Source organism: Suillus clintonianus (genome assembly GCF_016758775.1).
Source record: "Suillus clintonianus strain FC179 chromosome Unknown DEU56scaffold_36, whole genome shotgun sequence".
Classification (NCBI taxonomy): domain Eukaryota; kingdom Fungi; phylum Basidiomycota; class Agaricomycetes; order Boletales; family Suillaceae; genus Suillus; species Suillus clintonianus.
The window spans coordinates 1-13,813 of NW_024539260.1; the positions used below are offsets into that span (position 1 = coordinate 1).

The 13,813-nt window shown below is 48.4% G+C and overlaps 4 protein-coding genes across 4 annotated transcripts; 1 reads left to right on the forward strand and 3 right to left on the reverse strand.

Moving 5' to 3' along the window:
• Positions 1-3,807: 3,807 nt before the first annotated feature.
• On the reverse strand, positions 3,808-4,370 carry DEU56DRAFT_352853 (uncharacterized protein). Its single transcript, XM_041345808.1, has one exon. The coding sequence runs from the start codon at positions 4,313-4,315 to the stop codon at positions 3,986-3,988; it is 330 nt and encodes a 109-aa protein (XP_041208328.1). The 5' UTR covers positions 4,316-4,370; the 3' UTR covers positions 3,808-3,985.
• Positions 4,371-7,508: 3,138 nt separating this feature from the next.
• On the forward strand, positions 7,509-11,300 carry DEU56DRAFT_887323 (TPR-like protein; the record flags this gene model as incomplete). The annotated part of the gene is made up of 2 exons (XM_041356225.1): positions 7,509-7,732; positions 7,982-11,300. The coding sequence occupies 2 exons, from the start codon at positions 7,509-7,511 to the stop codon at positions 11,298-11,300; spliced, it is 3,543 nt and encodes a 1,180-aa protein (XP_041208329.1).
• A 492-nt stretch (positions 11,301-11,792) lies between these two features.
• Positions 11,793-12,573, reverse strand: DEU56DRAFT_980748 (uncharacterized protein; the record flags this gene model as incomplete). The annotated part of the gene is made up of 4 exons (XM_041359795.1): positions 11,793-11,866; positions 11,940-12,095; positions 12,143-12,510; positions 12,551-12,573. The coding sequence occupies 4 exons, from the start codon at positions 12,571-12,573 to the stop codon at positions 11,793-11,795; spliced, it is 621 nt and encodes a 206-aa protein (XP_041208330.1).
• On the reverse strand, positions 12,564-13,157 carry DEU56DRAFT_946280 (uncharacterized protein; the record flags this gene model as incomplete). The annotated part of the gene is made up of 2 exons (XM_041359036.1): positions 12,564-12,755; positions 12,803-13,157. 2 exons carry the CDS (start codon positions 13,155-13,157, stop codon positions 12,631-12,633), a joined length of 480 nt encoding a protein of 159 aa, XP_041208331.1. The 3' UTR covers positions 12,564-12,630.
• Positions 13,158-13,813: the final 656 nt, after the last annotated feature.

A 13,813-nucleotide genomic window follows, 5' to 3' on the forward strand; every position in this document is an offset into this window, starting at 1 on the left:
TAAAAATCGGGTGTCGGGTGTCGGGTGTTGGTACCCAGTACACAGTACTCGGTGAAATGTGTACAGAGCAATGTAACATGATACAGTCTGTACAGACATAAAAATGTAACATGAAACATAGGAGTACCGTATACCGGGTGTCGGGTGTCGGGTGTCGGGTGTCGGGTGTCGGTACTCGGTACACAGTACTCGGTGAAATGTGTAAAGAAAAATGTAACATGACACACAGTGCTTACAGACAAACATATAACATGATACACAGTGTCTACAGACATAAAAATGTAACATGATACAGTCTGTACAGAGATAAAAATCGGGTGTTGGGTGTCGGGTGTTGGTACCCAGTACACAGTACTCGGTGAAATGTGGAGTGTCTACAGACATAAACATGTAACATGATACAGTCTGTACAGAGATAAAAATATAACATGAAACATAGGAGTACCGAGTACCGGGTGTCGGGTGTCGGGTGTCGGATGTCGGTACTCGGTACACGGTACACGGTACTCGGTGAAATGTGTACAGACAAAAATGTTATATTATACACTCTATCATGTAACATTTTTCTGTACACATTTCACCGAGTACCGTGTACCAAGTACCGACACCCGACACCCGACACCCGACACCCGGTACTCGGTACTCCTATGTTTCATGTTATATTTTTATCTCTGTACAGACTGTATCATGTTACATGTTTATGTCTGTAGACACTCTGTGTATCATGTTATAGTTTTATGTCTGTAAGCACTGTGTATCACGTTACATTTCTGTCTGTACACATGTCACCGAGTACTGAGTACTGGGTCTCGGGTCTCGGGCGTCGGGCGTCGGGCGTCGGGTCTCAGTACTCGACATGACACAAAACTCGAAACTCCAATCTTAACAGAAATACAAATCTCAGAGCAAAATGTGTATCATATACGAGTTTCGAGTGTTGAGATTCAAGATTCGAGATGTTTGTTTCGTGTCGAGTATCGACACCCGAGACCCGAGACCCGGTGCTCGGTACTCGGTACTCGGTACTCGGTGAAATGTGTACAGACAAAAATGTAACATGATACACAGAGTGTGTACAGACATAAATTGTCACATTATATAGTGTGTCTCATCTGATATTTGTCTGTACACATTTCACCGAGTACCGAGTACCGAGTACCGAGCACCGGGTCTCGTGTCTCGGGTCTCGGTACTTGGTGAATGTCAGATATGGCTTATTCAGGCTTTCTTGTATCTATCTACTCGACCAAGATGTTTCAATTCATGAGCACTGTGGCGAAACGTGACTGTATCACTCGTCACTGAGTCTGAGTCAAAATGAGGCAGCTCTGTGGTTCTCGTTCAGTGCTTTTGTGGATATAGTATACCAATACCTAGGCCTATCTGTCTATATGATTCATATCTGGGCCCACCTGTCTGTCTAATATTAACCCACGTCGGCCCACCCTTCTATATAATAAATATTTCACCTCGCCCTCGGCCCACCTGTCTATCTAATATACCCCTTCTTCCTTCAATGCACTCAACTGGTCGCATTCATTTGTTGCATCTTGTAGTGTGGTGACTCTCTTGCTCAGGGTGGTAGCTTCTGTTTTCGCCCCGACCAGTTGCTCCAGTGTTTGGATGAGGTATTTATCAAATTTCTCTTTGTTCTCCATCTCGGAATTTCTGGTGGGCTGTTATGGGGGGGAAAAACGACACCCGAACTTGTTAGCAGGTCGCGACTCGCGAACATGGCCCACCCGTCTATCTAATATTTCCCTATGTCGGCCCACCCATCTATCTCATAAATAATTCACCTCACCCTCGGCCCACCCGTCTATCTAATATTAACCCATATCGGCCCATCCGTCTATATAATAAATATTTCACCCCACCCTCGGCCCACCCGTCTATGTAATACATAATTCGCCTCACCCTCGGCCCACCCGTCTACCTAGTAATACCCCACGTCGGCCCACCCATCAAACCAAAACACCTGACATCGGCCCACCCGTCTATCTAATATTTCCCTACTTCGGCCCACCCGTCTATGTAATACATAATTCGCCTCACCCTCGGCCCACCCGTCTACCTAGTAATACCCCACGTCGGCCCACCCATCAAACCAAAACACCTGACATCGGCCCACCCGTCTATCTAATATTTCCCTACTTCGGCCCACCCGTCTATGTAATACATAATTCGCCTCACCCTCGGCCCACCCGTCTACCTAGTAATACCCCACGTCGGCCCACCCATCAAATTAAAATACCTGACATCGGCCCACCCGTCTATCTAATATTTCCCTACGTCGGCCCACCCGTCTATGTAATAAATATTCCACTGCTCCCTCGGCCCATCCGTCTACAAAATAATACTAATACGTCGGCCCACCCATTTATATAATAATATTTGCTATACATCTCTCCTCAGGTCTATAATATATGTCAATCCTACTCTACATATTACCCACATGGGCCCACCCATCTCCATAATAATATTTTTCCCGGCCCATCCACCATTGTCAATGATATATATAACATCAGCATACATGGGCCCACCCGTCTCCATCGGAAATAATATTCCTCCCGGCCCACCCATCAGCATCGGGAATATACATATCATCGGCCCATGATCCGCTGGCCCGTATTACACGGGATATTATGTAGGTCGGGTGACCCGTATAGTACGGGATTTGTCACTGAAGGGGCTCATATTGCCTGTGTGTGGATCACCCATGGAAAGTTGTTCACCCGCAGTCTCCAACCAAAGAGAATCAATCGAGGACCCTAAACATGAGGGGCGCACTGGGTACGTGATATAACTGTGGTAGACACTGGTATATTAAATGGACGTGAGCGGATAGTAGAGTTAACGAATAAAACCACTCCTCTGGGAATAAGCATAGTATAATTTGCTAAATCAAACACGGGACACTTTTCATGAGCTGGGTACGTGATATAACTGTGGTAGACACTGGTATATTAAATGGACGTGAGCGGATAGTAGAGTTAACGAATAAAACCACTCCTCTGGGGATAAGCATGATATAATTTGCTAAATCAAACGCGGGACACACTTCATGAGAATGAACCCGCATGCTCTGCGAAGGTCATTCTAGACCCATGCGTCTTCGTATGGATTGCTGCCATGTTGCCTGGCAGAAAAATTTTCCGGTCGTGTTTAGAACGGACATAAATTCGGTAGTTTAGGGCTTTGGACTTGGCGCTTGCCCTATCTTTGAAACGGGCTAATATTGTACGTTTTGTACGAAGTAAGTAGCAGTGTCAGGCTTGCGCGAAGTAAGTACCGGTGTCAGTGTGGCACATTTTGTCGGGTATGTATTTTGATGTGCGAAACACCTACCTAGTTCCTCCACTCACTAATTGAACACCTTGAGGTAGAGTGTCCAGATTCCTTCCTACATGAAGGATAATTGACTTTTACAATACTAAGTCGAGGGCTGAGCAAGGCTGCAATATCCTGCTAGATGTGGCAGGCTGGCAATTTCCCGTCCAATACGGCAGTGTAGATCAACCAGCTTACGAATAATCCCCAGTGAAAATAAGCAAGATAGAGATGGATGTGTGTTGATAGATGTTGATAGAAATTGGTAGTTCGATACGAATCAATGTCTATCATGAAAAATGAGACTTTTATCGATTTTATTGATAGAGATCGAACGAGTAATATTTACAGATTGATACGCATTCGATTTCGTTCCAGGTAGTTTTTACATTCGCAATTGAATCACATCGATAGACAATGAAACACATGAATTGGATGATAGGTATCTATATAGTGATATACGTTGATGCAGAGCGAAAAAATGACGAAAAAAAACCCAGCACCCTACTAGCGCCGTCCACCCAGCTCACGCCCGCCATCCGCTACTCGTCTCCGTCTGATCCAGTGAACTCGTTCGTAACCAGCTGTAGAAGAAGGTAGTTAGCTCGTGTATACTAATAGTAGAAGAAAAAACGCACCAATCAATGTACCTGCTCTACATGCCATAGCCGTAGCTCTGATTCAATGTCGCGGCAACACCGACCGTGCCAAAAGGGCTCACGTTAGCATATCCAGCAATGTCCGTATAGCCAGTGGTGTTGGTATGAGGGGGTGTCAGGCTCGCGCTATGAGGAGAGGTACCTTGCAAGACATATCCGTCGATCAAACACGCCTGAAGACCGTGCATTTGGGGACCGATGTGAGAATGACCGCAGGCAAATGCCTTCGACGAGGAGCATATTAAGCCGACCACTGTCCAAGCCGATCGCTGTCCACGATTGTTCAACCCATAAGGGTCTTCGACACGGTATTGTTCGAAACCCATGGAAACATTGCTGTACTGGCTGGATGACAAGCGAGAGAGAATGTTGGCACTGAGCGCGTCGTGCTCATTATGGCAGGGGAGCCCTGCCTAGATCCAGGTGCTCGCCCAGTTGAACCAAGAGTTGCAGCTCCACCGCCAAGGATGATAGTAGACAAATCAATTGGCGAAGATGTCACCGCACCCAAAGACTGCCCAATCGGATGTGGTGTAATGATGGCGGGAAGAAAGGGGTGTTGTGGATGGTCGCTGTGTCGAGAACTTGAACTTGTATCCACTGACAAGTCTTTCAAACTCCGATATATTTAGTAACTGTCCGTGGGGTGTCGAAAGAACTATTGTCAATATTGGGTCGAAGTACTAGTGTACAAGTGCAGTGTAGAATGCATATGGCCGAGTGTGCAGTGAATATTTCCAGAGTCGTGCAAAATACCTGGACCTGTGCACGTACACTGCAGAAAATGTAGGATTTGTGTTTGTTCGTGCAAAAATGCAGGAATGTGAGGGCTGCAGCAGTGCAGAAATGTAAAACTGATTTTATTTTCGGAGTGTAGGATTGTTTGTATCGATATACATCAATGTTCTTCGTTTTATATTTTATTGTACCCATCTCATTTGATTTATATCAACCTCTATTTTGCTCGTTTTCACTGGGAATAATCATCCACCTCATGACTGTGACATTTGGCTGTCACAAGCTACATTATTTAGAACCTGCGGTAGCGTATGGGGGCTGTAATCTTGTGAGCAGCGTCGCAAACGCATCATTGATACAATGCTTCGATGATGGGTGTGTTCTGAGCCAATTACAGGACTGGGCGTCATTATATGATGGAAATCTCAGTCAGCCTAGGCAAGTGCCTACCGCTTCGGAGTGAAGTGCCCTGTATCTTACCAAGTGAACATATTGTCGAACGTGAACCTCGCTTTTTCTCATTATCCAGTCGCATATTAACACCAACCTCTCGCACCAGGCATGTTGATTTACAGAATTGTGGCGAGACGGAAAAACCTTGCATGAATATTCGGTGGCAACTTTTTGTGTCGCTCTGACACTTACAGACTCGCATTTTACTTTATTGGCCTGCGTTCATATATTCGTTTGGAGGATGATCTAAGCAGAAGACGGTGCGTCGAGCACAGGAGAACTTGCTTGGCTGGCATGAAAATGCATCGTTCCCACGTAAGATCAAATAATTACATGCAAACCCCACTGCCACATTTATGGGAATTGGCTTGATTGTTATGAATATATAGTATACTATGACATTTTAATATGTTCATCGGTTCACTGATGTCATGCAGCCCGGACCATAATGTTATTTGAATGTGTGACATATTCCATCCATGCAAACACGCACACCTCGCTTTTTAGTCTCGTCGGATCTGATGCTAACTGTTGGCTGTGACCATATTGATTAACCACTTCAAAGCCTACTACGCTTATTCTCAACCAACCTCACTCGATCATTCACACCATCCCTGCAACGTCCATTACAATGAATTGTGACAACTAGTATCACATTCTTCCATGTACAATGGTCAATCAATATCCCGTTTCTCGTGCAAGTGGAAGCCTCGACCCATCAGGACCCGAGCAGGACTTTGTCCCATTCCGTCATAAGCCCTCAGCCCAGAACAGTGTACCGTTGTCTGTCTAGGCAAAGTGTTGCGACTGCTGCCCGGATGGCAGAAAGTGAGTTTTTGTCAGCTCCTGTCTTCTCGCGTGACACACTGTCTGACAGCAGTGGGATGGGGCTGAGGCCTGAGGGCGGTGATATTCATGCCGTGCTTCGCAATATTCGAAAGCCTGGAATACTGTGCTGTTCTTGAGCCTCACAGCCTCCTCATGTTGGCTGCGTCAATAAATGGCGCACCTACAACACACCTCTGCTGTACAAATCTAACGCTCATTAATGAATCTATAGGCAATTCAATGCGCTGCGAGCTGCTTCTGTCCCGTTGACCTCAGCTCTGCACATCGCAGCGCAGTGTGGATGCTGCGCGCATGCTATGGTCTCTTCCTTTATAATCCGTCAGGCATTTGCGAGCACTGCAGTTTTCCGTGACCTCTAGTACACATCTTACTCTCAAGTGCTATTTTGCATCCCTCAGCCACATGTCAAACTTCGTTCCTCATCCTCTTGATGATTGCCCTCCACCCTTGGAGGAGCCGAGTCACCCAGCACGCCCCCAGAACTCCGAGACGAACCTCGCGATCGGTGAAATGCTACAATTCGCCGTCAATAGTATGTACCATCTATTTTCATTCAGCACATACCGATGATTTCCCAAAGCCATTCTTGTAACACTTTATTTCGTCATTACTCTGCTATTTCGTTTCGCCACAGACACCGTGCCAGACCCACTCGAAGATTCCCTCCCAGCCTTGAGTGAGGAGGCAAGCTACCCAGACCACCCCCAAGACCAGGGAGAGGCACACCTCAGTGGAGTGCAACAGATCGTCGTTACTGGTACGTGATATCAAACTCAGTTCCGCATGGATTGACGGCTTCTCCCAAGCCATTCGCGCAACTGATCTGACTCTTGGTCTCCAACGGATTCCCGCTGGCTTCCATGTGGTAGTAAAGACTCACGATATTGAATTCCAAACAAGCAACAAGCCTGTGCACGTAGACCAGGCTGTTGTCGAATGGAACAAGCCCATACTTCTGTAAGCTGCCCTTGATCCCTTCTTTCCTGCAGGTGTTGAGAAAGACTCTAGGCCATGTGAACCATCTTCTCTCGTTCGGGTCAGCGTGTATGCCTCATTTGAATTAGGTCCCATGCTCGGTCATGGAGAAGTCCTTCGCACATTCGAGATGTCCGTGGGTGAATTATTGGATCGCAGTGAAAAGTCATGTCGTCAGTAATGTCTGTTGCAAGTTACGCCTGACAGATGTTGACGGGTATCACAGCCATAGTTTTCCAGCCCAAGGAGGAGGAAGTCGTATCCCCGTGTACTTCGCTGTTCATGACAGTGGAGCAGCGACGATCTGATGAAAATGATGCTGCAGTTCTTGAATCGCTTACCACCGTGAGTGATCAATGCCAGTCTGATATGCTGATGCTGAGAGCTTGTAATGTGTAGCTTACGTCCGACGGCATGCACGCGTTAGTACAGATGACGGATGCCGGACATCGTCTTCTTGCACGATTCCGAAGGACGCGGAACACTACGGATCTCGACCAATCCATGACGCACCTTGAACGTGCGTCTGATCTCTGCGCCATAGATCATCCATGCTGCCCTGCAGCACTATTCAATCTAGCTTCCGCGAAGTTTGTTAATTGCCAAGTAAATGGAACATACCTAGACCTCGACATGCCCATCTCTCTTTTTCAAGACGCCCTTGCTTTGCGTCCTACTGGTCATCCTGACCGACCCACGACCCAGCTCCATCTTGCCATTTCTCTACTGTCTCGCTTTGCGAAACGGGGATTTCAACCAGATGCTGATTTGGCCAAAGAGTTACTGAGCGAAGTCCTCGAGGTTTGCCATGCCAACAGCCACATTTACAGAGCAGCTTTGCTTGCAATCGATACATTTGCTCTACATCGAGCTGGAGGCATGGATGGACACAATGTTGGGCACATGCAGCCCGCTGCATCCATGCTTCTGTTATCGCCAAATCAGCTCGCTCATCGTGCAGAGCGGTGTTTGCAGAGAGATGACCCCCATGAATTGGATGAAGTGATCTCCCTTCATTACGATGCCCTGCGATGCTACAACACTATGCATGATGACCGAGGGCAATTGCTAGGCAATCTAGGCGCAATGCTGAACACTCGCTATCGTCGTCAAGGCAATAGCCAAGACTTGGACGAGGCCATAACGCGTCTTGGGGATGCGCTGGCTTTAAGTCCAGTCGGTCACCCAAATCGATCCTCGTTATTAAATAACCTTGCGAATGTGCTCAGAACCCGCTTCAAGCACCGAGGAAATGACCAAGACTTGGATGACGCAGTGATGCTTCACAGGGATGCGCTGGCTTTACGTCCAGTCGGTCACCCAGATCGGTTCATGTCAGTAAATAACCTTGGGACTGTGCTCTCCACCCGCTTTGAGCACCGAGGCAATGAGCAAGACTTGGATGACGCTGTCATGCTTCACAGGGATGCGCTGACTTTACATCCAGTCGGTCACCCAGATCGGTCCATGTCAGCAAATAACCTTGCGAATGTTCTCTCCACCCTCTTCGAGCACCGAGGCAATGACCAAGACTTGGATGAGGCTGTCATGCTTCACAGGGACGCGCTGGCTTCACGTCCAGTCGGTCACCCAGATCGGTCCATGTCATTAAATAACCTTGCGACTGTGCTCTCCACCCGCTTCGAGCACCGAGGCAATGACCAAGACTTGGATGAGGCTGTCATGCTTCACAGGGATGCGCTGGCTTTAGATGCAGTCGGTCACCCAGATCGGTTTGGGTCATTAAATAACCTTGCGGCTGTGCTCTCCACCCGCTTCGAGCACCGAGGCAATGACCAAGACTTGGATGAGGCTGTCATGCTTCACAGGGACGCGCTGGCTTTATGTCCAGTCGGTTACCCAGATCGGTCCGGGTCATTAAATAACCTTGCGACTGTGCTCTCCACCCGCTTCGAGCACCGAGGCAATGACCAAGACTTGGATGAGGCTGTCATGCTTCACAGGGATGCGCTGGCTTTACGTCCAGTCGGTCACCCAGATCGGTCCTCGTCATTAAATAACCTTGCGACTGTGCTCTCCACCCGCTTCGAGCACCGAGGCAATGACCAAGACTTGGATGACACTGTCATGCTTCTCAGGGATGCGCTGGCTTTACATCCAGTCGGTCACCCAGATCGGTCCAGGTCATTAAATAACCTTGCGAATGTTCTCTCCACCCGCTTCAAGCACCGAGGCAATGACCAAGATTTGGATGACGCTGTCATGCTTCACAGGGACACGCTGGCTTTACGTCCAGTCGGTCACCCAGATCGGTCCAGGTCATTAAGTAACCTTGCGAATGTTCTCTCCACCCGCTTCGAGCACCGAGGCAATGACCAAGACTTGGATGACGGTGTCATGCTTCACAGGAACGCGCTGGCTTTGCGTCCAGTCGGTCACCCAGATCGGTCCTCGTCATTAAATAACCTTGGGATATTACTCTCTACCCGCTTCGAGCACCGACGCGATCGAGAAGACATCCACGAGTCACAAGAGAATCTCTGCTGTGCATTGACTCTCTTGACGCAACATGATCCTCGTCTATTAATGGTCCATGGATCGCTAGCTAACGTCTATATGTTGTTCCATCAATCGGGACTTGACGGCACTGGTGAACACATTGACAGTTTGGCTGCTGCCATGCATCATCTCAAGGCAGCAGCAAATGTTGTCTCTGGAGGTTTGCTATCTCGCCTGCGAGCAAGTCTACGCTGGGTTGACAAGGCCCACGAACATTCACATGCTACTCAACTGGAGGCTTATGCGACTTCCATGCAGCTTCTCGACACTTACATGTCCGCGACAGCTTCAGTATCGTCTCGTCATGATGCCATGAAGAACTTTCCAAGTACACTTGCCGTGGATGCTGCATCATGTGCGCTTCGTAGTGGTGATGTGTGTCGCGCTGTCGAGTTGTTAGAACAAGGCAGGACTGTTATCTGGACCCAGATGACACGACTCCGCACGCCTCTTGACGGCCTCCAAGATCTCGGTGATCATGCAGTGTCCCTGATGAAGAAATTCAGACACTTCAGCTCCCTCCTTGATGCACCTCCTGCCAATCGTGCAGAGGGAACCCCAGGAGTCAATGCAGAAGCAGAAGCAAGCCGGTACCGACGTCTATTGGAGGACTGGAATAGAGTTGTAGAAGATATTCGCAAGATCGAGGGCTTCTCTCGCTTCCTACTTCCCCCCTTGTTCTCAGATCTTCAAAATGCAGCTCGTGATGGGCCTATCATCGTGCTCGCTGCAAGCAGGTTGTCTTGCAATGCCATTATTGTTCCACACAACCAACCTCCGATCAACATTAAACTCTGCATCAATTTGGAGAAACTCCAACATTTGGTGGTCAAATTCCAACGGGCCAGTCAACCACAGGCCGCTCCCAAACCCACTCCCGAAGCCACTTCCAAGCCCTCTCCAAAACGGACCCAATCAGCGCTGATGAAAGCTTTGATGGAGTTATGGGACGACGTTGTCAGCCCGGTGGTAGACAATCTGGACGGATTTGCACCACGAGGTTCCCGGATATGGTGGTGTCCGACGTCTTTCTTCAATTTTTTGCCGTTGCACGCTGCTGGCGCGTACAGGCATGGTGGACAGTTGCTTTCGAACCTTTATATCTCTTCATATACGCCATCACTTACCGCGCTGATCAGGGCTCGCAGAAGTCACGACAGATCCCTGTCGGTGCCCTTTGCTGCCATCGGTCAGAATCACCCAGCTGGTCATCCATTCACTTTGGAGTGTGTGGAGCCCGAACTAGAATTGGTGCGGAGTCTTTTGCCCCCTCCTCCGACTGTTTCCTTCACCAAAATAACGAGCGCTGAGGCAACGAAATCGAGAGCGTTGGATGCATTGCGAGACAATACCTGGCTTCATTTTTCGTGTCACGGGACACAGAACTACACAGAACCCTTCAATTCGGCCTTTCTCATGCTCGACCAACCGCTTTCACTCCTCGATATCGCGCAAACGGATCTGTCTCGGCATGAATTTGCCTTTCTTTCTGCCTGTGAAACCGCAGTCGGTGATGTAAATACGCCTGACGAAGTCATACACCTGGCGGCTAGCCTACAATTTGCTGGTGTGCAGAGTGTGATTGGGACATTATGGAGTGTCAACGACAGTACGGTGCAGCGCTTAGTCGAGGCATTCTACAAGAACTTGTGCGGAGATGGAACAATGAATTCCAAGCGGGCTGCACGAGCACTGCACCGAGCGGTCCAGTCGTTGGCCAGTGACAAGGACATGCCATTGGAGCAGCGCATAGTGTTCATGCATATTGGCATATGATCAATTTCGTACGTCCCCCACCTTGTTAATCACCGCTTTCTTGATACCTTCTGACGCTATCGTGTGTAGCATCCAGCCGTGGCTTTTCGTTATTTCAAAGTTTGACACTGTATAAGTACCTTCCGGATCCCCAATATGTACATGTATAATTCCGACTTGTATTCTCCAGCCTGTTGCCTTAGAACAAAACGTGACCCCTTCTACATAATATGCACTGGTGATTTGTGCGTAAGAATGAACAAGTTGTATCATTGGTTCATGTATGGACCACTCAGGGTACGAGCGAGCCAAATCATCAAGATCTCGAGACAATATGGTGCAATGGTGAATGTTTCTGCATGTGTGCGGTTAGATATATACCTGCCAGCGGCTTATCGATCATGTAACGAAGAAATTCGCTGTTTTGCATCACCGGAGATCAATGTCATTCGTGTGATGTACCTTGCATCCTGTAAAAATACAATCGCTAGCAAATTCTGACAAAGCAACAAATCAAACATGTATGCAATGCACCATGCTCGAGTTGATAGGAAGGAACCAATCATTCACGATGACCTGCATAAAACCTACACCAAAAGAAAGAAAAGGAAGACAAATCAAGCATCAGATCAAGAACTCCTCGCCACAACAAGCGCTCACCATCACCACCGAACTGAAAATCATCGATCATCCCATCCTCCACTTCCTCCATCTCAAAATCATCGACGTCTTCATCCACTACGAGATCCCCTCCCTCCCAATCGTTCCCCTCGTCCTCGTCCTCTTCGTGCGTTTCAACCAGTGAGGGCGGGCCAGCTTGCTCGGCGTTAGTGGGAGAAGGCGGATCAAAACTGCACCTTCACCCGGCTCATCATCATCACTAGACTCAACAGGCTCCAGCCCGGGCAAAAAGTCACTCTGCCCTTCCACGCCTTGAGCTGGCACAAGCTGAACAGGCACACGGATCTGATTTGCCTGCTGAGGCTGAGGCGGGATCATCACCATGTGCCGTGCAGGCTGAGAAGGCCTGTTTTGCTCTGAAGACGGGTACCAGTTGAAAAAGAGCCCAGTGTGCGTCATCTGCAGACATGAGATGAAGGATAGGTGTCGGCTGTGGTCGTATTTCGCGACACGGCAGACGGATAGGCCAGGGCGAGGCGGGGTCTCCGCAGTGAGCTTGCTGATTTCGGGGCCTAGGGACACGATAAACAGATCCTTGCGCTGCGATGGGCTTAGAAATGAGAAGCCTAGATGTGGGAGGGGACACTTACGGTTGCAATTGCTGCTTTTTCATTTGATTCTCCGTGAGCTAGATAGACGGAGATGTCTCGGACGTTGTCGTCAAGAGAGATTAAAGTTGAGGAGGGTTGCTGTGTTGTTGAGAGCGGCCTCGTAATGGATGAGGTATTTGAAGCTGGGCATCCAGATGAAGATCCCGGATGCGGTCCATGTCCTTGCCCGAGGAAGATACATGGGCTGCACACACAGTGAGTAGATTATGTAGATCGACGTGTATGACTTACCAGCAACGCAGTTGCTCTGGCATGTAGAAGAGACGTGATATGCTTCGTGAAGTAGTTGGGGCTGGAAGAGCGAAGAAGCGCACGGGACATCGTCGCTATCTGGAAGCACGTCCCAGTAGGTGCACGGCAAATCTTTCATGCCCAAGTGATAGACCAAGGCCCCACCGCCCCTTGCAAAAGCACGTAGTTGAATGGACCCGCAGAAGAAAGCGTATTGGTCGTTGACTTCAACATAGTTGAGGCGTCCTAGTGTCCCGCCTTGATTCGGTGCTTGTATGTTACCAATCGTTTCAACAAGACGGGAAGACGGCACGTCTCGCAAATAAGTGTTATTTGCGCTGGCCGAAAGCAGCATTGGGTATGACAAGCGAAACGCACAGGTGAACTCGGGCATCTGGAGGAGGGCCCACATCACAAAAATTACTCAGCCCAAACATGACTGTGTATGGTCATGTCTGCGGTATCAATACCGTCGGATATATCGGCTGCCGGGCTCAGTATGTATTGCCATCCTAGGGAACGCGAAGTTCGATCAACATATGCGTCTACGTCATACTTCAGCTTGCGACTTTGTTCATCGTGTAGATAGTTCAGAAATTGTTCATCACGTAGATAGTTCAGATATTGTGTATCACTCCGATATATTCATGCAATGCGATGTATTATCAATCTATATGAAGCAACAAGAACTTGTAATACACTGTAATGTACAAAACACGAGTCAATGCAATGAGTCCACTCATCTATCGGGCGGGAGCCGGAAGTAAGGCATGCATCGTGAAGAGAAAACGAAACACTTGAACAGAGAACCATAGAGAAAGCGTGAAAGTACGAATGCTGAGTGGTAAGGAAAAGTGAAGGAGTCCTGTAATAAGATATGAGTACTAGGCCAATAAGACGACAGGAACGTACCATGCAACAAAAATATTCACCCATCTACCTCCTGCATGTTCTCTTTGCACGTTTTACTTTCCGCTGATCTTCCTCATCTTCTGAATCCTCGATGTGCCT

Coding starts and splice junctions, on each gene's coding strand:
- DEU56DRAFT_352853 (XM_041345808.1), bottom strand. CDS start 4,315: ATGGGTTTCGAACAATACCGTGTCGAAGACCCTTATGGGTTGAACAAT.